Source organism: Anser brachyrhynchus (genome assembly GCF_964034855.1).
Source record: "Anser brachyrhynchus genome assembly, chromosome: 8".
NCBI classification, from domain to species: domain Eukaryota; kingdom Metazoa; phylum Chordata; class Aves; order Anseriformes; family Anatidae; genus Anser; species Anser brachyrhynchus.
This window is the reverse complement of record NC_137702.1, coordinates 23,791,300-23,814,464: the sequence shown is the minus strand read 5'-3', so window position 1 is coordinate 23,814,464 and position 23,165 is coordinate 23,791,300. Positions and strand designations below refer to the sequence as shown.

The 23,165-nt window shown below is 56.7% G+C and overlaps 2 protein-coding genes across 7 annotated transcripts in view; one reads left to right on the top strand and one right to left on the bottom strand.

The window, feature by feature from the left end:
- The window catches only part of PACS2 (phosphofurin acidic cluster sorting protein 2), a 76,337-nt gene extending 67,480 nt beyond the window's left edge, over positions 1 to 8,857 (bottom strand). For 5 of the 6 annotated variants that reach the window (XM_080602071.1, XM_080602073.1, XM_080602072.1 and 2 more), the window contains exon 1: positions 8,679 to 8,856. In XM_080602071.1, the coding sequence (XP_080458197.1) occupies positions 8,679 to 8,806 (128 nt within the window). In that variant the 5' untranslated portion in view covers positions 8,807 to 8,856. Of the gene's footprint in view, positions 1 to 8,678 lie in introns of all 6 variants that reach the window. The other variant, XM_080602076.1, reaches the window with a different exon arrangement.
- Positions 8,858 to 9,054: 197 nt separating this feature from the next.
- Positions 9,055 to 17,117, top strand: SEC22B (SEC22 homolog B, vesicle trafficking protein). The gene is made up of 5 exons (XM_080602097.1): positions 9,055 to 9,222; positions 9,380 to 9,489; positions 13,462 to 13,622; positions 14,630 to 14,776; positions 15,128 to 17,117. Exons 1-5 carry the CDS (start codon positions 9,148 to 9,150, stop codon positions 15,280 to 15,282), a joined length of 648 nt encoding a protein of 215 aa, XP_080458223.1. The 5' UTR covers positions 9,055 to 9,147; the 3' UTR covers positions 15,283 to 17,117.
- The last annotated feature ends 6,048 nt before the right edge of the window (positions 17,118 to 23,165 follow it).

The following is a 23,165-nucleotide window of genomic DNA, read 5'->3' as shown; positions in this document are numbered from 1 at the left end:
GCCCATGCCACAGGCACCCTTTTTCAGAGCAGCCCCTCCAGAGACACTCAAATCTAGCTCTGGCACAGCCTGCAGCTGGAGCATGCTCTCCCCGAAGAAACTCAAGACTAACTGACCTCAAACGATCCTGCTATATTTGTAAAAACGTGTGCGAGGAGACGTCCTCCAACAGCCCTGTGACTTTGTTGGGCTTAGGAAAGACGGAGCACGTCTTGCCGAGGTTCCTGCCAGAACAGGGTTAAGGACTGCGCTGCCAGCCCCGCTGCCTAGAAGACCTGAGAAAGGAACCAGCCTCTCCAGTGTGGAAAACAGAGCTCTGCTTTTAAAAAGAAGGACCTAAACCCGCAATCCCATACCCAAATGCATCCAGAGAGATTGCATCCTTCCAGCTGGTCCAACAGGACCTCACGAGCTATTCACACGCTGACATTTCAAGCTGGTACAAACCTCCCCACAGGCTCGCTCCTCTGGTTTCAGGATGCACTGCAAAAACGGTCAATGGGCAGCAAGCTCTTTGCAGCAGACACAAGGCTGAGCTCCTCCTCAGCTGACCCTCGGAAGCTGCCAGGACAGCTCCAAAACCTGGTGGCGCGCTGGCTGGAGCAGCTGCACGCTGCAGGGAGAGGAAGGCTGGCTGGAAATAGCCTCAGAGATCCCAGCCACGAAACCACAGCCCCAGGCCAGCTAACGGGACCACACTGCTGCACGGAAGGGCAGCCCCGTGCACCTAGCTGGGTGTTCCTGCTTCTCATCCAAGCCACCTGCTAGTCCGTTCGTGTGTTGTTGTGTTTTTTTTGCCGTGTTGGGATGAAGCAGATGGGCTGAGCGCCGCAAGCGTGTTTTTCTTTCCACCAGCAGCAGTGTGCCTGCGCACGCTCCTCTCGTGGCACAGCCTGGCAAGCAGCTACACGACGAGGGAATTGCCCTGGCACACGGTCCCACGAGAGCTGCTCTGTGACGAAGCGCTGCCAAGCCACCATCTCACCGCTTCAACCAGCGCCCAGCGGGACCGACGTGCTCCCAAAGGCGCGGGCACCGGCAGCTCCGCACCGCTGACGTGCCCCAGCCCTCGCAGCCGTTCCCTCCGACCTCGGGGGGGAGGGACAAGCTGCATGTCACGACGGCACGGTCACGGAACCAAGGTGTGCAGCTGGGGATTGCTTGTGGATGGGGCGGTGCAGACCTGAGCCTCTGCTGGTGCTCAGGAGCTGGGGTGCGCCTGGTGTCAGCGTGCTCCCCAGGCAGAGGCTGGCCGCTCAGCAGAAAGGGGATACGGACTTCTATAGGCTATATATAGATAAGGCTTCCTAAGAATCTCTTGACAGGGCTTATTCTCTGCTCTATATCTAGATCTGGCCGCGTGCCTGCTGGGAAATACACATCAGACAAGCGTGTGTGCAAGCTGTGGCTTGCTGCGGCCATTAACCAGAGCGAGCCCTGCACTTTGCGCTGCAGCACCCCCGAAGCGCAGGCCAGGACCGCAGAACGAGCTCTGGGGTTTCCCCTACCTCCGCTTGCAGCCCTCCGTGTGTCTCCCTGCAGAGGTGAAGATCCCTTTAGAAATCTCTCCTGCACAAGACATTTACTTCGGGCAGCCACGAGCACCTCCAAGCCCTCACGCTACAGCAGTTTTGTCGAGAAATGAAAAGAGGAGGGAAAGGCTTCTGAACTGTCAAGCTTAACAGAGCAAAGGGATCCAATGGAAAGAGACAGAATCTTTCTCCAGAGGAATTTCAACAGCAGAAGAAAGCATTTTGCTGAGCAGCAAGCACATGCCTCCCCTCACCCTGCGCGCTGCCACACACTTGATCCCCCTCCTGCACAGCCTCGCACCTTCAAACCCTCACCTCCCGGCAGCAACACGAGCTTAGAAACTCCATCCTGGCTCACCAGGGCTGCTCCTTTTTAGGGCAGAAGCAGCTGCCCAGAAGGACCTGCAGGTTTTGGTTAAGCACCAGTGCTCCCTCGCCCCTACTCCTTTTTGCTTACCTTCTACAAGCTCCAGAGCACCTGACTGCCCAAAAAGTGAATCAGCCGCAGAGGGGAGTCGGATTATCTTTAGAGCGAGCTAGAGCTCAAAGGGGTCCTGCACATCTTAGAGCACACGGGTAACGGTGGCTGCACCGGCAATGAAATGACCACATTTATCTCTCTCCCTAAGGCAGGTCGGATGAGCCGACCAAGCCGCCCGGTGTCCGGGCACTGCTCCCTGCCCGAGCGGCACACGCCGTCCCCGGGGCATTTCCCAGCGTGCAAACACCGAAGAGACAACCAGCTGATTGTCCAAACCAGCCCAGAGGCTGTGGCCGAGGAGCACGCTGCCACGACACCGGAGCTGCTATTTTATGCTGACGTGCCTGCTTGCAGCAGAACAAGCGCTACTTTCCTTGACAACTTCTGAACTGAGATCTGAGCAACCTCACAGACTTCAAACTCTTTCGAAACACCCGCAACCCAAACACTGCTTTCAGCACAGAAACTTCCGAGAGCACCAGGCTGGAGTGCAGTCAGCCCACGACTTCCACGAGGTGCCCAGCCTCCAACAGCCGCAGAGGCGCAGCGGCCACCACACTACCCCGAGCCAAGCACGCATCGCCGTACACAAGCTGATTTTTATTTTTACCGCACTCTTTAAAAATTATATCACTTTCCCTGTGAGGCAGGGGAGGTCCAACACTGGCATTTGAGCTCCTGATCAAAAATAGTTGTTGCTCGGCAAGAAACTGTGCTTGAGGCCAGCCTGGTGTGCAGACGCGTGGCTACGAGATGGGAAGGAACAAGTCGGCAACCCCAGAAGGAAGGCGCAGCTCGTGACAAGTGTCACAGCCACGCAAAGCAGGCCAGGAAAGCCTGAAGTGGTCCTAGAGGAGGAAACAGGTTCCAGGATCCAGCACGCATGCAACCAGGCAGCCCGCACGTCTACTTTCCCCAACACAAGGAGCGTGTCTTCCTCCTTCCCCCAGGCTCAGGTGCACGAGGCAGCTTTGCAGACCCTCTGCTCCAGCTGTGCTGACCCGAAAAGAGGGTCTACACGTGCAGAAGTCCTCAACCAGCCCGGTTTTTGGAGAATCCCTCCTCCAGGGCCAGAGGCTCTTGCGTGCCCATCAGAGAGCTGTCTAGGCAATTCATTGTTTTAAACAAACGAGCGATTAGCAAGGATCCACTGTCTCCTTGTGAAGCTGGCCGCATGCCCTGCAAGCCTCCGCGTCGCTGTGCAGGGCTATAATCCAATTAAACCTCGCCACGAGAGGAGCTTCCCGCTATCACATTCAATTAGGCGTGTAAGCCTCTTATCATCCGCACGTCGGGATCCGTTTGGGCGAGAACTCCTGCTGCACCGTCAGAGAGGTGGCGTTCGTCGGCCGAGCAGAGCCGAACGCGGATGTTGCGTCTGGAGCCACAGGAAGACCTCACGAGGCAGGAAACTCACACCGCCGGCTTAGAGGGAGGTAGAAACACAGGAAAAATAAAAGGCGGTGACCAACTCCTGCCCACACACGGCTGCACGCTCCCCGAGGGCTCCTCTCCCCACCTTCCTCCTGCTTTCCCGTGGAAATGGAGAGGTCCTGGAGGAGCGCAAGAGCCCCAGAGGGATCCCTCTCTCTCTCTCCAGCAAGGCAATGGAAAGGGAAGGGATAATGGAGGGCCTGGCAATACAGAGCCCGCTGGCAGCCGGCCACCAATTCCATAGGAAATACCCTCCCTAGAAGGTCACCAGAACGGTGGCAAAGTTTGGCCCAAAAGAATTAGGAAAAGCTGCCAAGACGTGACGCAAATGAAGCCAGCGAGCAGGCCAGCTTCCTGCGCGAGGCCGACACACCAAGCGCGCTTGGAAAAAGAGATTGAGGGTTGCAAGGAGCATAATGGCCTCTTGTCACGGCCCCGTTGTTGCTTTCCTTTTTCTTTGGCAGAGAAGCGGGATGTTTTGTTGCCGGTTGATTAATCTATTATGCAAATCATTTCGTTGCTAATTTGATACGGACGCGAGCTCGCCACGGAAATCATCTGTGGGCTAGGGGCTGGCGAGAGGAGGAGCACCAGCAGCTCCCTTCCACCAGCAGCAGCACGGTCCCCGACCATGATCCGACCCCAGGGCTGCCGGAGAACGGGCAGAGCCTCCAGGGAGCGCGAGGGGAAGGCTCCTCGGACACCTGCCGGCTGAAAGCCCCCTTCCAGAGCGCCCCTGCCTTCTGCTCCCTGAAAAATCCCACCCAGAGACCTTTCGCTCGCAGGTTTCAAACTTTTTCAGAACTGCTCTTCATGCACGAGCTTAACCTTACATCAGCTAAAGGAAGACTCAAAGAGGTCTAATGGGAAGTTCACCTCTGACAAACCGTTCAGCCTCTACACAGACTTTTTTCTCCACTGAATACAAGAACCCAACAACTGCCGTGATAGGATTTACGCTGGGAGCACGAAGGGATCACTTGATAGCTCCCAAAGGAACGTTATTTTGGGCTGCTTCTTTTCCATGAAGATTTCTTTTTCCTTCCAGCCCCAAAGCAGGGGAAAAACAGGACCTACTGGCTCCAAGAGCAAAGGGCTTCGGGCACCGCGCCTTACCCCAAACATTTCGCTTCCACTGCTCAGTTCTGGATGTTTTGCCTCGCGCATCTCAAATGTTTAACATCGCCTTAGTTAGCAATCTTTTTTAAAGCCTATCTCGCGTGCTCATTTGTATTCAATTTCCTTCAGTGGTAAAACGCTAGGCATTCCATGCTATTCAAGCAAAATCAAAACAAAGCCTCCAAATAAGCACTTGCGAGACGTACCTAGTCATCTGAGTAATTAGACATTTTCCTGGTTCCAAATGTACCGAAACCCACAGGCAGCTCCCAAGGAACGTGCCAGCAGCTACCCTAACAAACCAGAGCTCTTCCTAACCGTTAGTTCAGGAGGTTAAGACATGTTTCAAACACCACCTCTCCCCACCTGAATTAACCAGGGATTTCACTTCCTTCGTGTGCTCTCAGGCGCCTCTGCCAGCCACACCAACTCGATCACCTGCAGGCAGCTGCCGGCAGCACAGAGCAGTGGAAGGAGATGGAGCTGGCACAGCGAGGGGAGCAGAGCCCAGGGCGTGAGCAAACTCATGGATCTGCTCAGCTGCCGTGAATCCGCAGCCTCAATCGGTTGCCATTGCCCCAGGGAAGTCCGCACCAGGGCCAGCACGAAGCCCACGTGCTGCGAGGCCATCCCACAGCACCGAGCAGCAACATCCCCACGAGAGCGGCCTCCCGTCCGAGCCCAGCGGATGCACGTGGAATCTGTTCACGTTTCCTCGTCCCACAGGCAAGCTACGGGGGCGGTGGCACATGAAACACACAGGCAGCGCCCGAACAGCGATCTCCAGCACAATTTTTTTTCCAAAATTTCCATTTTTTTTTTCCTCTCCTCATATCTCCACGGGGCATCAGGTCATACTTGCCCTATCTGCAGTTCAGCCTCACGGCACTCCACTTCACAGTCCAAACCTTAACGTGAACTTTCTTAATTATATGGGAATTAAGGCAGTAACCTAAAGCAAACCTTGTCCCGAATGGGAGCACTGACCCTTGCCACCTCCTGTTCCAGCAGACCCTCCTGCCAAAAAAAATCTTTCCTCCCAAGACTGTTTTCTTCCTCTGAACAGCCTCTGCATGCTGCTGCCTCCTCCTGAGGCTCTCTCAGAATGGTACTGTGGTTCTGCCATTCTCATCCACAGCTTCATCGACAGCACTTTGGAATGAGAAAAAAAAAAAAGAAAAAAACCACACAATAATTCATATTTTTCAATGTGAGGAAACTGAGTAGAAAGGCTTGATTCCCTCAAACATCACTCTTCATTTTTGCAGGTACAGGGAGAACTTTATGAAGGGTAACCCTCCAGGAAGGAAAATAGTTCAACACACAGAGGTAAGGAATGGGAGAAGAAGGTAGGCACCGTTCCCTTCCGGCCCGGAGCAGTTACACCCAGATAGCGAGGCAGCCTGAGTCACGTTTCGGGGATGACTAAAGGAAAGTGCTCGCATTCCCGAAGCAGCCCCGTCAGGATCCCCAGGAGCTATACGTGCCGAAGAAAGACGTCAGAAGAGCAAGGGAGACCAGCACACGCACACAACGCCGCCCAGCCTCGCGTTTCACTGCCCGCGTGGCCCCAGCACGCCGCTACGGCTTCCTTAAGTTCAGACCCAGCAACTCCGCAGAGGCACCGAGGCAGCCTTCCAGCTTTCACCGAACCTCCCCAAACCGAACAGGTTTTGGTAAATCAGGCGCTGAGGAGCGGCGCTTCCCAGGTCCTGCTCCCAGAGCCCTCATCTCAGCCGCCCTCAGGGAGCGCACGCCGCGTGGGCGCAAAGCCCTGTCCGAAAACCCACACGCTGCTTCCAGCCAGGCCCTCCCGCTCCGACTTACCATGGGAGAAGTGGGTGAGAAACGGAGGAAGAGCCAAAAAAATAAGAAAGGGGAAGGAAGCAGCAGGCCCTCCCCAAACGCGCGCCCCTCTGAATCCCCTGACTTGCTGCCAAGCCGTAACCTCTCCTCGTCTGCGAGGGCGCGTCCTGTCAGCAGGAACCTGGAGCGGGACTCGGAACCGGTGAAATCTCACACGAGACCCAGGCGGTGCCACGCTGCTCGACCACACGCCGAGGCCCGCTGTCCTCCACATCCTCTTTTCACGTCCCAGCAGACGTCTGCTCGAACCCCAAGCTTATTCTGAATATAGTTTCCCCCGCAGGACAGTTTTCATCCCAATCCCTCTCGCTTTAACACAAAAAAAATCTTAAACAGCTTTGTGTAACAGCAAAATCATTACGACGTGAACTTAAAACGCAGAGGTGGCAGCACAACTTGGAGAATGCCGGAGCTCGAAGACCTTTATCGCAGCGATTTTTTGTAAAGCCTGTAATGAAATGCAACGCGTGGACCTAACGCGGCATCACAAGACCCAACGATCAACAGCAGAATTTCGCGCCCAGGCCTCGCACCCAGCTGCTGCCACAGCACTTGCGCTTTGCCCAGGACACGCAGCGCAGCAGGCGCCGCACCGCGCGGTCAGACCGACCCCTCTGCAGGAGCTGCAGCCTCGGCTGCTTCTGCCTTCATTTCAGGGCAAGGAACCCTCTTGGCCTCCCAGCCAGAGTCGCAGCCCCGCCACGCATCGCGTCCCTGACGCAGCGCCCGCACGCCTGCCCAGCCCACGTGGAGGGACAGGCAACGGCAAAAACGGGGCCAAAACTGGAGGGACCCGCTGCCACACGGAAACTCACGCAGCAGCTTGCTGCAGAGGCTCCAGAATTTTCCCCCCAGCACCCCCCGGACCCCGGGCACTGCCTGTAATCCGCTGCCCACCCGGCCCCGGAGCCCCCCGAGGGTGCAGCCCCCGTGCCCCTCCGTGCAGGGCCGGTGTCCTTACGCTGCGTTTTGTGGTCATCCCCAGAGCTGCAAACACGCACGCTAGGTCGGGAGCTAGTTTTCATATCTGCAAGTATCAGCACAAATGGTAATGCAGGACTGAAAGTCCTTGACAGTGACGGACGCTCGCCGGTGGGCTTTTATTTTATTTCAGCGACCGCAGTTACGAGGCCGGGGGAGATGGAAACCCCGCTACCTTTCTGTACCGTGGGCGAGAAGGGTTTCAAAGCGGCATTACGACAGGGGTTCTGTGTCCTCTGCACACCACCGGGGTCGACAGAAATTCGTGCTGGAGCCTGGCACGAGAACCAGAAGCTCCCCACCTGCTCCCACCTCCTTCTACAGGGGCACTCGGGGGGCACGCGTCCCCTCGGTGCCGGCCCCCTCCGAGACCTCCCGTGCAGGGAAGGGAGGCTGAGCGGGGAAAGTTGCTGCCCGACGGACACTGCGAGGTGCCGGCGGCGCAGAGGGGATGGTACAGCTCCGGAAACGCGGGGTTTGGGTTATAAACCGGGATCGCCTGGAAACGCTCGGTTATAAACCGGGATCGCCTGCAAGCGCAGGGCTGGGTTATAAGGCACGACCACCTGCAAGCGCAGGATTTGGGTTACAAAGGGGATCGCCTGCAACTGCGGGACTTGGTTATAGAGCCAAGCCATCTGCAAGCGCAGGATCCAGGTTATAAATGGGATCGCCTCCAAGCGCAGGGCTTGGTTACGGCCCCAAACCGCCTCCAACCGCGGGACGCGGTTACGGACCGGGATCACCTGCAGCCGCGGGACTCGGTTATAAACCCAAACCGCCTGCAACCGCAGGGCTGGGTCACGAGGCACGGCCAGCCCCCGACGCAGGATTTGGGGTTTTCCCCCCCAAAACGCCCCCCCCCCAGCCGGGGCTCAGGGCACAGCCACCGGGACCGGCCGAGCAGCGCGGAACATAGCGGGACCGGGGCGGCCGGAGGGCTCGCCGAGCCGTGCTCCCGGCGGCTCCGGTCCCTCGTCGCTCACTTACCGGGTAACCGCGATAAAAAAAAAAAAAGGAAATAAAAAGGGAGCGCCGGGAACGGCCGGTACCGGCGCTCGGAGGGCGAGGCGGGTGCCCACCGGTAATGGGGACGGGGAGGGGAAGGGGAGGGGGCCGGTCCCGGTGCCCCCAAAGCGGGGCGGAGATGGGGGCACCGCCGCGGCGACCGGGAGCCCACAGCCGGGGCGCGGGGGGCTCGAACCGCGGGGAAGCGGGGCCGGGAGGGCGGTACCGGCGGGCTGGGCGTCCGCCGCCGCCGTTACCTGGGGACGCAGCTGGGGCTGGAGCCGTCGATCTCCCAGGTGGCGAAGAGGTTCATGGGCACGGGGCGCCCCAGGGCCCCCGCGCCCCCCGGGAAGCTGAGGCGGCCCCGCTCCGCCGCCGCCGCCATGGCCGCCGGCCCCCCGCGCACACCGGCACCGCGCCGCCCGCCCCGCCCCGCCCCGCCCGCCGTCACGTGGGAGGGGCGGGGCCTCGCGGCGGTAGGCGGGGCCTCGCTGCTGGTGGGCGTGGTTAGGGTGGCGGGGTGGGGGCGTGGCCTCGCTGTTCCTGAAGCCACGCCCACCTCGCGGAGGCCACGCCCGCCGCCGCAGCACCGGGGCGGTTTCCGGAAGTGGCGGCGGCTGCGCAGGGACCGGAAGTCGGCTCTATCCCTAGAGCGGAAGTCGGTGCGGCGGCTTCCGGCCAGCTCAGTGTCGGCGGCGGAGGCGGCGGCGGCGGGGGGCTGCGAGGATGGTGCTGCTCACCATGATCGCCCGCGTGGCGGACGGGCTGCCGCTGGCCGCCTCCATGCAGGAGGACGAGCAGGTGGGGCTCAGCCGCGGGGGCGGGGCCCGGAGCCTCCCCTCAGGCCTCGGCGGGGTCCCGGGGCCGGGCGGGCGGCGCTGCCCGCGGAGGGGTGGGGGGCGGGCCCGGCAGGCGCCCCCCGGCCGCGGCCCTCAGCCTGTGCTCCCTCCCTCCGCAGTCCGGCCGCGACCTGCAGCAGTACCAGAGCCAGGCGAAGCAGCTGTTCCGCAGGCTGAACGAGCAGTCCCCCACCAGGTGCACGCTCGAGGCGGGAGCCATGGCCTTCCAGTGAGTACCGGGGAGGGCGGGGGGCGGCTGGCAGCCCTGCCGGCCTGGTGGTGGGTGCGCCAAGGGACCCTGCCCGCTGTTGCGTCGCGGTGCGTGGTTTTCAGCCCGTTTCGTTGCTCTGCCCTCGCTGAACACCGCGTAGGTTCTCTTCCCTTTAAGCTTTCTCTGTTTGCATACACTCTGTCTGCCCTCACTGGGTTCCCTGTATCTTCCACCCTCCCTACCTTCATTGTTTTCTCTCTGCCTTCTGTGCATTTTCTTCTTAAAAAGATGCTCCACGCCTTCCCCTTCTCTTCTCTCTTAATAAGTCTTTGGTAAAAGCAGCTTGGCAGTACCACAGTGAACCCCTTCTGCACAGGACTCTCCTCTCCATAAGAGCGTACCTCATAATGCGTCCGCTTCCTGGGTCTGGGCACACGGGGCACCTCTGATTAATTTCATCGCTATATTTGCCAAACATGTTTTTCACACCTGGTAGATTTGTCAAATGTGTTGCATTTAATTAATCTCCTTAACTATTTGAAAACTTTCAGCTTAAATGCTCTTTTGGCTTTCTGCAGCAGCATGTTACTAAGGTAACTCAAATATAAAATAAGGAAAGCCTACGGAGAATGTGGGTCAGGCGCTCTTGGTCCCCAACTAATAGCAGTGGGGCAGGGAAGGAAAGCAGGAGGAAGAATTCACAGCCCATGAAAGGCAGGAGAGCAAGCTCATGTTTGAGAAGAGGAAATGCTTCTTTACGTGACCTGTAATTACCTAGCAGAATAACTGCGGGAGCATTGAATCAAACCCAAGGTCTTGTCAAGCATCAGAGTTATGTTCGTTAGAGAAGTAACCCCCAGTGAGACCGGGTGCTGCGTGGGGCCGCCAAGGCAGAGCTGTGCAGTTCTGGCAGTGGGGTTGTTCTCTGTCCCCAGACCCTGGTGGTTGGCTGCGTGTCAGCGGCTGGGTGGATGGGGAGGTGGCCTCCGAATCCGGGACAGCTGGCTTTAGTTCTGCACTCCTGTAGTGAGGGCCCTTTAGTGCCTCTCCTGCCCGACCCTTTTCTGAAGTGTTCAGGGATTCAGCAACGTGAGAAGACTTTTGGGAGAGCTGTCTTCAGCAAAAACCTCGTGGTCCCTGGGGCAGCTTTTCTCGTGGTTGGCTGACGTACAACCGACTGCTGCAAGATTGCTTGGTTTGGTTTTTCCCTTGGCTCTGCTTGGCTCTGATAGGGAGCTGTAGTGGTCAGAGGGTGGCAGTGATTCAGGTTGTCTGCCTGTTCTTATCTCCTGTAGGGTTTGGGTGGTGTTCGCAGAGTTAACTGGAGAGTGCTGCTCTGCATCTTCTTCGTAGAAGTTGAAACTTGCTAGAATTAAAAAAAAAAAAGTGTTTCTAAACGTTCCTGTGGCACAAAATAAGAGGTACTTGTTTTCAGATGGGACGTTAAGGCAGTGAAGAGAAGAATGCTATCAGATCAGAACATCTCCTGTGATAGCGGTGCAGGAACAGGAAAGGGAGGAAACGGGGGAGTTTGAGATTTAGTCTGACATAACGCTGATGGCCGTGCTCTCAGTGAACGCAGCACGTCTTGTCTTCTGCCAGATCAGAGCTCCGACTGCTGAGGGCAGCATAAGCCAGGGCTGAGCAGTTTGTGGTGCGAGAGGAGCGTGGCTGAGGGCACTGCTGAGCTTGCTGAGATGGCGGTGGGCGTTTTTAGCTCGATCATCTCAGAGGAGAGCCTAGTCGTGGTGAAGTGTACGGCTCACACAATGACTGCTGAAGTGATGGCCGTAAATGTACGGTGTAGGCTTCAGCTCCCGAAGCTGTGTCACCCCTCCAGCCGCAGCTCCTGCTGCGCACGGCCGTGCAGGTGCACAAACACCCACGTAGCCGCTGTGCTGCGGGTCGGGAGGTGACCTTTGGCTCATTAGCGGCCTGAGGCTCCTACCTATCATGTTGAAAGCAACCCTTGGTCGTTGCCACTGATACCAGGCAGAAGGGTAAAGCTTCTCTCTCAAAATTATCCAAAATAAGTACAAAAACCGGCTGGCTGCGCTCAGGGTACAGAAGTTAGAGCTGGCAGGCTGCAAACGTTTGCCCCTGCCGAGCAGACCGCGTGCTCGGGTGCAATCTGAAACTCAGAAGGTGCAAAATTCAGAGCGATGTCCGGCTGTGCGGGAGCGCTGTTCTGCTCGTGGGCTGAGCCTGGCAAAACTGCCTGCCTCTAGGGCAGGAGGAGGTGTGCCTGCTCGCCCTGGTGCTGGCAGGTGGACTTCAGATCCAAGGTATCACATCGGGGAAAAGCAGCCGGGGAGCGCAGCCGCACCGACAGGACGCGCTCTTCCGACTGCTCGCACCTTCAGCCCACTGCTCTGGCTCCCGGGGACCACTGTTCCTGCCTGCCTTGCTTGTTTCAGAAGGCTTTTCAAATACTGTTGTTGGTGACTGTGGCTAAACCAAGCTCTGAGTGAAATTCGGAGCGTCTCTGAGCTGCCGAACAGGTCTCGGAGGGTGAGGAGAGAACAGGGGCAGGACGTGCTGTAGGATTAGTCCTAGGGACCCGGTGCTGTCCAGGCTGAGGGACACACAAACGTGGGCTTGTGGGGATGAGCTTCTGAGAGTTGTAGAGGCAGCAGACACGGATACTGTGAGCCAGAAGCAAGCTGAGTAAGGTGCATTTGAAGGATTTGGGCCTTTTGGGGTGTCTGGAAGCACAGCGGGGACAAAGTTATTTTATAAGCTTGATGCAACTATTAATACAATTTTTAAGCTACTTATTTAACGACAGTGCCCTTACGAGTAGGTTAATTCTCTAATATGCCATTAAGCTCTGCGCTAACTAGACTGCTGCGTAATGGCCTTGTACAGAAAGTCAGAGGAAGGTAACGTACAAGTAACATTCAAATTCCGTCTTGAATGAAACAGCTAAAATTTTCAGAGCGTATCCGGGGCTGTCTGCCAGCTCCTCTGCCTTGGCTTTGGTAGAAATGTTGCTGCCTCTTTTTGTATTGGCCAGCTGAGGAGGAAAGTGGAGTAAGGATCATACAGCAGCAGCAAATTGCAGTGAAACCCAAACAACACCAGAAATCTTGAGGCTAATTCCATCTTATCCCTCATTTCGGTAGGGTTTTTAGCTGAATCAGAAGGGAACACCCCTCCCCGTTCTTCGTGCTCACGGAGACGCTGAAACAAGCTCAGCACTAAAGCTCTGCAAAAAAACGAGGATTAGATGCAATAGGGAATGGGGTGGGAGGTGAAGAAGACATCTCTGCGCGTTCCCCTGCAGAGCGAATCAAACTGCGTTAAACAGCATCGGCACCTCCTGTTCAGCATTGCTCTGGGGCTCCTCCCGCCGCAGCCCAGGCACTGGTAGCACACTCATGCTTAGCCTTGTGTGTCGGGGAGCCCACCAGAGCCCATCTAGCGCCTGTATTTTATTCAGCTGCCTTTGAGGTGCATGCGGACAGCAACACCCCACCGACAGGTGAGTGCTGGGGAGGAAGGGGGCACCAAGCCCTCCAAAAGGGCAGGTGGGAGCTGGCAGCCGCTGGGCGCCCCGTCAGAGGGTTGGCACGCTGAGACCAGGTTCCTGTGCGTGCCTGAACCTCGTGGCAGGGCTTTTTGTTCGTGGGCCTCAGGTACACGGCTGTGCCGTGCTGTTTTAGAGCTGTGCTTGGCCACCTTCCCCTCTGCTCTGCTGGCAAACTCTCTTGCGCTTCCCTTCCGACTGCGGAAGCATCCTCCCTTTTGGCTCTGAAGTTACTACTCTTGTTACGGGTATTTTCTTTTGATGATACTCAAAGGCCAACTTTTGTCCCAGTGAAGTCAAAGATTAGGGTCTGTTAGAGCTGGTACAGGGTCTAAGACGGTGAGGAAATTTATTTTAGGTGAAGGACAAAAGCTGACGCGTTCGGGTGCAAGGTGGGAAAAGTGGTGCCGGAGAGGATGGGTCCAAAACCGCTTGGTTAATTCTGTCTGCTGTTCTTCTAGCTACATCATCGAGAAAGGGGTTTGTTACCTGGTCCTGTGCGAGTCTGCCTTCCCGAAGAAGCTGGCCTTTGCCTACCTGGAAGATTTGCATTCGGAGTTTGATGAGCAGCACGGCAAGAAGGTGCCGACGGTCTCCAGGCCCTATTCCTTCATCGAATTTGGTGAGGTCCCTCTTTCTGGTGCTAGAGAAATGGGTGTTTTGAGTGAGGAACGCTTGTGAACAGAGAAATAGTAGGAAAATGGTAGATGCCCTTTGATTCAGATTTCTGTAAGTCTTTTGGCTCGTCTCCAGCGAATGTTTGCAAGCAGTCTGTTGGCTGTCTGAGCAGCGCTCCCACTCCTTTGGCAGCTGGGCTGCTCTCTGTTACGTGAGCATTTTCTCCACGTTGCATCCCAGGGAGATGGTGTGGAGCTAATAACGTGCAGTAAGGCTTTTTGATACAGCGCCCTAGATGGGAGGGAGTGGGATGAGAGTGCGAGGAAAACCAGTATCCACTGGTGTGCTGGGAAGGGAGGGAGAACCCCAGATGGCTGCGCTGAGGTCTTGTTTTCCTGGTGGTGGTGTGTTCTGCAGTGTCCCCACAGAAACAGAACCAGGGGCGTGTGGACAGAGCCTGGAAGAACGTTGTTCTCCTGGAGGCAGCACGATCTCTCAGCCTTCCTGCCTTGCTTTTAGGCTGAGCCTTTGTGTCGTCCTGTGCTGAGCTGGAGGAGCAGGCTGAGGAGCCCAAAGCTTCTAACCCATGTCCGCAGCCTCTCCCCGCAGCCGGACTGAGGCTCGGAACTGCTTGTTAACGTTTTATTCTTTTCTAATCAGGTGACTGCATTTTGAGGTGGGAGGGGAGAAGCAAGGCTTACATCGTGTTCTGTTACTGGTAGTCATTTCATTTACAGTGAGAGGTGTGTTAACCTGAAGTTGAATGGTTCCGCCCCCCGTGTCCTTTCGCCTCTGTATTTGGGGGTGTGTTTCTATGAACACAATTCACCAGAAACCCTGGGGGTTTTCACAGAACACCCCTGACCTATCAGACCATTGACTGGAAGTCGTGGCGGGTCCTTCAGTTTAAGATGTAGGCTGAAGAAGAGACAGTCCAGTTCCTTTTGCAGGGCAAAGCAGGGGATTTTGGGGAGATAAGAGCTTCCCTCTGACAGCCCTCTCTTGTTCCAGACACCTACATCCAGAAAACCAAGAAACTCTACATCGACAGCCGGGCGAGGAGGAACCTAGGCTCCATCAACACAGAGCTGCAGGACGTGCAGAGGATTATGGTGGCCAACATCGAGGAAGTCTTACAGCGAGGAGAGGCACTTTCAGGTACAGCCAGTGGCTGCCGTTTGGTGAATGGTTCCTTGTCCCCTCGGTCAGCTGGGTGGGGAGAGCATACCAGAGGGAAAGGTTTCCTAATTCCGGGGAAGAGCAACGGACTCTGGGTTCTCCATTTGGTGGGTATGGTGCTGGTGCTTCTTTTGTGTGAGACTAGTGCCTCCCCACCTCGGTGGCTCTCATCCCAACAGGACAAGCACCAGAGCGCTGCAGACAGGCACAAGTCATGCTGCCATGTGATGTCTCAGCTGCTCCAGAGACACTTGCTCAGTTAACCCAACATTTGGGGATCATTTGGTTGGGTTAATCTGCATTAATTTCTCTGCCGTTTCCCTTCAACAGCTCTTGATTCCAAGGCCAACAACCTGTCCAGCTTGTCCAAGAAGTACCGCCAGGATGCGAAGTACCTGAACATGCGTTCCACCTACGCCAAACTTGCGGCCGTGGCTGTGTTTTTTATCATGCTGATCGTCTATGTGAGATTCTGGTGGCTGTGACTTCCTTTTGACACGAAGAGGGAAAGCCGGTAGCCTGGCAGATGTGTGTGCAGGACACCGGGCACGGGGGATGTGCATTAGAATCCACGCAGGACCATCACCTTTATGCAAGTGTCCTGAAAAGGTTAGGTGGCGCCTGAGTACCACACCTCTTAGCGAATCCGAACCGTAGGTGTAAAGGCTTGTTGTCTACAGGCTTTTCCTCTGAGGCAATTTGCACTAGGGTGCTGTCGCGGTTGACCTCCCGAGGTTCTGCACCCCTCTGAGGGGTGAGCTCTGGGAGCAGTCAATCGGTGCAGTTTAGCATAATCACCTTTGACGTCCTCCTCTTAAGTAGCTCTAGTGGGAACTGGACTCTAATGAACATTCCTTGTGTTGGCAATGGTTGCTTTTTTAGAATCTGGGTCTGTGTTTTTTTGGGGTTGTTTTTTTTTTCTTTTTTTAAGACGACTCCCCTGTTTGAAGGCAAATACTGCTTTGTACATATTACAGTAGCTTTCACCTCTGTCAAGCTAGCTGTTAAGTTTTCTGTCTCTGACGTATTTTCAATTGCTTTAGGAACAATTGGGTGGTAAATAATGCCTTAAATACATTCTGTCTAGTGCTAGGAGAGGCAATGAAATATTACCGATTCCTACAAAATTAGACTCCAGGTTTGTAAGTGTCCACTTTCCCTCTCCTGGCAGCTGTGTATGACGGTATGTTTCCATGTGATTAAAAACAGGGTGTGTAGCTCAAGTGCTGTTGAAGCGGGCACAGTGCAAACTATGTCAGCATTGTCTGTTTTTTCCCTTCTATCTGCAGATTCACTACATTGTTTCCTTCCTCTTTACTACGCTTTCCTTCCAAAACGTGTCAAAACTGCCAGCATTTCGTCTCCGGAATGCTTGTTTTCTTTCTCCCTCTTCCACCCAAAGCAACCAAAAAAGCAAAACTCTGAATGTCGTTGTGAAGAAAAGGCAGTGTTTCCTTAAAGAAGACTTGAACTTTACATGAAGGATTCGAGAGGATAACTTTAAAACAGTGGAATCCTTTGGAAATGCCACCTTTTTTTCCTCTGGTCACCCTCTCCCTACCTCACTTGGGAAGTTGAAACTGTAGGTGAAGAAAAACTCATTGTGGGGCAATAGTATATAACTTCTTCTTTCTCATGGGCCAATCTATATAGTTCCAGTGTAATGTGATTATTTTTTATTGTTGGTCCAGCTGTGCTAGGAGTACAGCTTTATCTGTCAGCCTTTTTTTCCTTTCAACTAAAAAACAGCAAAGGGCTATAGGCCTTTCCACTCTTTTCCACACTCAAGTGTCTCTAACGCGGTAGGAAGCAGGCACTGTCACAGAAGAAAGTTTCAGGGTTCCCCAGCACCTTTTAAAAGCACATTCTGGTGTAGTTTTGGTTGTATAAACTGTGACCTGGAAGTGTTTCCTGCCCCTGGGTAGGGATCAGGGAGCCATTGTCCTGCCTGGGAGCACTGTCCAGCCTGGCACCGTGTGGGACTGGCAGGGACGCAGTTAGCACTCGTCCATCGATCCCCTAGCACCTCTGATCTGCCACGTAGGCTAAAATCATCTGTTTTCTGCATGATGCCAAGTCTTATGTTGTAGATTGCTTTATTATTACCATTTTTTATCCTTGCACGTGGTGTCCCTTCCGGGTGGATGTCCCAGTGATGTAGGTCTGTGTGATGTAGGTGCCGGGAGGTGGGCAGGCACCGACCGTACCTGGATTGTTGTGACCGGGGGGGGGTGACGCTCCTGCAGCGACCAGCAGCTCCGCCAGCAGTTGCCTGCTGCAGCCCCACTGTCAGCCGTGAAATAAACGCTTCTGAAAAGTCCCTCGGCAGCGTGTCTCGTGTTTCCGTGATCCCGGAGGATGCCCTCATTCCTTCCAGGAGCGCAAGGGGGTGAAGACCCCACAGTTAACCCGCAGCTCTCCTGCAGCTCCCCGCTCGTGTGCGCTGCGGCCTGAGCAGTCAGTGCCAGCGCAGGGCCGGAGCTGCAGCCTGCAGATGGCAGTGCCTGCACGGAGCTGGCGCACGGCGCAGATCCCTGCCGGAGCTGGCACCCTTCCTGAGGGCGCCCCAACTTGTTGCGCTGCCCTGGCCTCCCTGGGGGCCCGCAGCATTGCTGGGCCCAAGCGATTTCTCCAAAAAATCTCTTTTGGGGTTCGCTTGCTGCTTCCAGGAGTGCGAAGGCTGTCGTGTGTGGCAGGGAAGGACTGGGACCGGTGCGGGGGCAGCAGTTAGCACTCGTGCACCGATCAGCCCTGCAAATCCTGTCCCCTGCCTCCCCGTGTGCCCCTGCCCGTGTCACGTACAAACCAGCTGCATCTGGCACAGGCCACAGCACATCTTCACCATCGCCGCTCCCAGAAAGCAGCGGTTTGGGTGCTGCAGGGTTTTGGTTTCTGTGTTTATTTGGGCACCAGCTGCTTCCTCTGCTGTGAACCCGCTCCTTGCACTTGCAATCCCCTTTTTCAGACAGGTTCTTAGAAAATAAAAAACCACATTTGGCATCTTTCTGGGGTCATGGGGCTGTTTGACCTCAGATGGTTTCTGGCAGCTGTTTTGCCATGACTGAACGTCCCGGTGGCACCCAGGGCTGGGGTTCAGCCCTCGCAGCACCTAGTCCTTGTCCTCCCTTCCTCGGGGGCTGCCGGGGGGCAGGTGGCACCCTGGGCTCTGTCTCTCCATGGGGCTGGTGGGCTCGGGAGGGTGCCTTCCCCTCCCTCCCCTCGCTGTTTGCTCTGCTGCCAAAGTGACCTTTAGAAAGGGAGGTTGTCTATTTTCTGCTGCCCGAAAATGAAGGCTCTTGAGATGGCAGGGTGCTGTGCTGCCGCAGCTGGGCCTGGAGGCTGGCCAAGGGCGGCTGACTGCCGAGAGCAACCCTCCCTGGGTCAGCGTGCCCCCAAAACCATCCCATCACCCCTCAAAAACGCCCCATCCTCTCCATCCAGGGTGACGCAGCTGGGCTGGACCCCAACCCCGAGCAAACTCAGGGCAGGATGTGGGCTACCCCCAAACCTGAGCCCTCTGGGGGTCCCCAGCAGCCGGGCAGCTCCCAAGACCCCGCAGCCAGCACAGGGGAGAGGTGGGCTCTGCCCTCTCCTCCACGCTGCTTTGCCCACGCTTCCCCAACAGCCTCTGAGAGCTGCCCACGCGTCTCCCCAGCTCCGCAGCCACCTGGGGCAGCCGTGCCACCTCCCATCCCCAGCCTGTCCCCAGTTTTTCCCCAGCTCAGGTGCTGTTGGGGTCCCCCATGGGACATGGGGTACCCCTGTGGGACGTGGGGTACCCCGGGGTTTGCCGTGCACACAGCACCGAGCCCCATAGCGGCTGTCCCCAGCTGACTGTGGCCATGCCTGAGCAAGCAAGCCCAGTGGAGGGGATAAATTAGAAGTCAGGGGGGCTTCTGGTGAGCTCCCAGCATCTGCAGAGCTGTGGCTCAGAGAAGGGCACCGGGACCCACGCCGTGGGGGTTTCTCTGCCATGACGGCTGCCGGGAGAAGCCCAGCGTGATTTTGAATCATGGCTTGTAAAACCCCTTGCGGCTGAGCCCTGGCGCTCTGCTCAGAGATGATAAACCCATTTCCTGTGTCATTTCTTTTTTATTTTTCCCCTTCCCCATGTCGAGACGCTGCTAGCTGCTAGCGCTGCCTCCCACCAGAGACCCCCCCGCCGTGCCCCGGGGGCTGCCCGCCGCCCCAGCACGCTGCATCCCCTGGCACGCCACCCGTGCTCGCAGGGTTTGGGACTCCCCAGCACGGCCCGGAGCTGAAAGCGTGCCCTCCCCGCCACCTACCACCCAGGTCCCCAAAAATGGAAGTAAACACAGGATTTGCATAAAAGAGCAGAACTAAATGTGCTCACTCGGTGACCCCAGCACCTCTGCTGCGGGACCTGTGCATGGGCAGTGGAGCCGGAGGGAGCTTGGGGAGCGTGCGGCTCCCAGAGCCGAGGGACAAACACCCACTGGCATCCCGTCCCCACGGCCTTCTGCTGCATTAGGGGCTGTCTGGGAAGGGGCTGTCTGCTGGGTGCTGCCCCCTGCAATTACAGCCCCGGCTGCTGGTGGTAACCACGAATAAGTGAATTCTTACTCCATCACATGCCCGGGGCTGAGAAGGTCCCAGGGGTTTAGCAGCCACCCCGTACGTCACCAACTTTGGTAAAAGCAGCACAAGCAGAGCCCCGCTGGGACAGGATCCCGCCGGCACGCTGGTTATAAATATTCCCGGGGCTCCTGGAGCGAGTGCCGCTGCCCGGGAGCCAGACGGCCGAAATTCCCCACGCGATTAACTGAACTGCGGCGCACAAACAGCTCGGGGCGCGCGGTGCATTCCTGCGGGGCGCGGGGCTCCCTCCGCCCGCTTCACGCAGGAATGAATGCCTTTTCTCTCCTCTTTTTTTTTCTAAATCCTAGCAGGTAAGATAATCAGCGTCAAAGCCAAGTCATGTGAGGTTTAACAGTTAACAGATGAGCCACAGGACGAGCTATTTGTGGTGCGAGCGCTAGGTTGCCAGCCCTGAGGATTTTGTTGGAAGCTCTCTCCCTCCTGTTTTTCTTAAGCCTCTTGGTTGCTGACATCTTGTAACTGAGCAAGAACCCAGCTTTCATTTTAATGGGGTTCCAGATCTTCTGGTTGCAAAAGAGGAAGCTTGGCTGTAAAATTCAAGACCCCAAAAAGAGGGGCAGGTAAAAATAAGGGAACTTTTATATGGCTGCGTAAAGTGCTGGGATTTAAGGCAGGCATTTGGGTGTGTGCTGAGCTGAGGTTTGAATGCCTGAACCACCAACAATGTCACAGAAAGGTTGGTGCAAGAAAATGCAATTTATTTTGAAGGAGACAATGAGTTCCTGCAAAGCTGGTGAAACCAGCGATCCCTACAAGGTACAGACCGGAGGAAAAGCAAAGAGCCTCTCACTTAGCATGCAGACAACCAAAAAGCACCTCGGGCTTAAATATATTTTGCACACTGCGGAGAGAGCTGAGGTGAGCATGACGGTGCTGGCACACATTTCCGCACGGCAGCGTGCCCCCAGTTTCAGAGTTACGAGCCAGCTGGTTTCGGCGGGCAGAAGGTGCCTTGCAGCAGGTGCAGGGACCATGGGCTGTGGGTTCTCCTCTGCCAGCAGATCCCTGGAGGCCGCACCAGCCCTGGCACCACAGCCCCAGCACCGTGACCCCAGCACTACGTTCCTCGCCGCCAGGCCAGCAAGCCCAGGCTGGGGCAGGACACATTCTCCGTGTTTTGGGGAGAGGTCAGCTGCTGGGGATCGCGCTGAGCTGGGACCTGGCCTGCAGCCCCCCTGGTGGCAGCCCAGCACCCTCACCCCGGGATGACCGCCCGTCGATGGCCAGCGCAGGCGGCTGGCTTTGAAGTGGTGGCACAGGAAGCATGAGGAGGCTTGAGCTGAGGAGCAGCTTGCAGACGCGGGTATCAAAACGAGCACGCCGCTGCTTTACGGAGCAGGCAGCAGAAATCATTTTGGAGTGAGACTTGCAACACATCCAGCTGCAAAGGCAGAGGCTGGGGCTCGCTGATGGCTTGATCTCCCTGCCTTTGTCAGCCAAAGTGCCAGGATTTCCCTAATTGCCACTGCCGTTTAAATAGAGACACTGTGGATCTGCCTCTGTTCAGCTCTGCTAATCCCTCGGCTGGCACCGCTTGCCTCGCCGCAGCTTTCTGAGCTGCCCGCCACCCGTGGGGACCCTGCCCTCCTCCTCCCGTCCCCAGCACCCAGTGAGGTGTTACTGGTGTTCTCCAGGTGGGAAACTGGGAGCCAAAGGGCACGCCGGTGAGGCTGGGTGTCTGCAGGCTGCAGGCGGAGCGCAGGTTACTTCTGCTGGTGGGTTTCCCTGTGTGATAAATCTTTATTTGCATACAGTGTTCTCTTAATGGGACTGTAACGGGGTGTGTAAGATGAGGCAATGCTGAAACATATTTTTAACTCCTGTGCAAACAGCTTGTTGCTTAATGAGGCAGACCCGCTGCCCTCTGCGACAAGGAACTGCTTGAGGAGCTTTGCCTTGGGCGCTCGGCTGGGCACCTGCCTGTGTGCCCTCCGTTCTGCCTCTGTGTTCTCCTCCAGGACTTGGCTGGGGCTCCTGGGAGAGGTGGGAGAACCCAGCCAGGTCCCGAGGCAGGCAGGAGCGACGTGAAGCTTTCCCTGACCTGTGTGGTTTCGCTCTGTGGCCACGTGTTTCAGGTGGAGCTGTCTGCCCGCCTGGCTGTGTCAGCCTCCGAGAGCTGTGCCGGCGCGGCTGCAGATGCTGGCCCAGCTCGGAGAAGCAGCTTGCGATCAGGCCAAGCCAAATGCAGATGAGGGAGCGCTGCCCGTTTCGAGGTCTGGGATAATGAGTAATGCTCCGTGCTGGGGGGAGCTGGAAATTGCAGCCTTCAGTGAAATACCAGAATTCCTCCTGAATTAGCTACATTAGGGAGAGCAAATCCAAGCCCTCCCTGTTCTGGTTACATTCCTGCTTTTCTTTCCTCTCCTCCCAACTCGGTTTAGTGACCATTTTCTCTCAAGTGCTTCTTGCTACCATCCATACTTTTACATGCAGAAAGTTTGTACTCCCTAGTTTAATCTCGAACATCGGGCCTCTAATTTCCGACGCCGTCTTCCACCCCGCACCCTGCAGACGCAGCCAAGTGCGATCGCAAGTGTGAAGCTGCCCCTGCAGTTATTTGCATCTGCGGCTGGGCATGCTCCAGGTCCGGCCTTCACCCCAACATGTGAGGTGCTCAGGGGAGCCAGATGTGCCCGGAGCACTGCCGCAGACAGCGCCTGACGGCGGTCACAGCCACCCAGCTGCAAGGCGCTGCTGCCTGCCCACGAGCGACGGCAGGCTCCGGCAGCTGCGTGAGGCGGTGGGAGAGGTTTCACCCAGGCTGCCCGAAAAAAATCGCTGGGCTCCTTCCATGGTGGTGGCACAGCGGTAACAATCCAGCTCTGTGCCTGGGAGGAGCCGCAGAGCCCCAGTGAATTAAAGGGGGAAAACACTGGGCTTTATTCATTGCCCCCCTCTCTCCCCTGAGCTCGGCACAATCCTCCCTTCGCAGGAGACGCAGGCCAGCATGCCATGTCAGCACATAACACAAAGAGCTCTCAGTCTGCGAGGAGCTGGAATCGCAGCAGAAGGATTTTTAACGCTTTAAATGATGGTTTAGGGCTGGAAGGGACGTTGAGGTTGAACCCAGGCACTCCCTACAGTAACAGCATGTGCTTTATAACTCCACTACCTTCCCCAAGCCTCCTCCGGGGGAATTTGTGTCTCCTCCTGCGTTTTGCCGCCCTGTTGAGGAGCGTTTATCTTTTGCCGAGGCCGTGGGGCTGAAATACCACCACGAGCCCATACACCTGCTCTTCAGACGCGTGAACTCCCACTCAGACCGGAGCCGGCCTCTGGCAGTGAAAGCCATTTTCGGTTCTCGCTTCCCGCTGGCCCCTACCCAGCAGCTGCCTCCACCCTGCGCGGGAAGGGCACGAAAATGCCGGGCTGCCTCCGCTCGGAGGCACTTCGGGTGGTCCGCCGGCCCTGGCCGAGGCGTTGGAGCCGTCTGAAGGGGAGCGTGAGGCGATGTGGACAGCACTGCCCCAGGGTGCTGCCCGCGGGGTGACATCCCACCGAGGGCGTGCGGTGCTCTGGGCACGTGTTTTGTGGGGGTGTGTGCCTGCTGCTGCTGCACTGCTTGACAAGACGAATTCGCCAGAGGATCTTCAGGTCCTTAAGGGGCCACCCCACAGAGGCAATGCCTCAGCGGGCAGACCTTACCCTCCATCCCCGTCCCTGTCCCTATCTGTGTCCCTACCCCTGTCTGTGATTCTGTCCCTATCCGTGTCCCTGTCCCTAACCGTGTTCCTGTCCCTATCCGTGT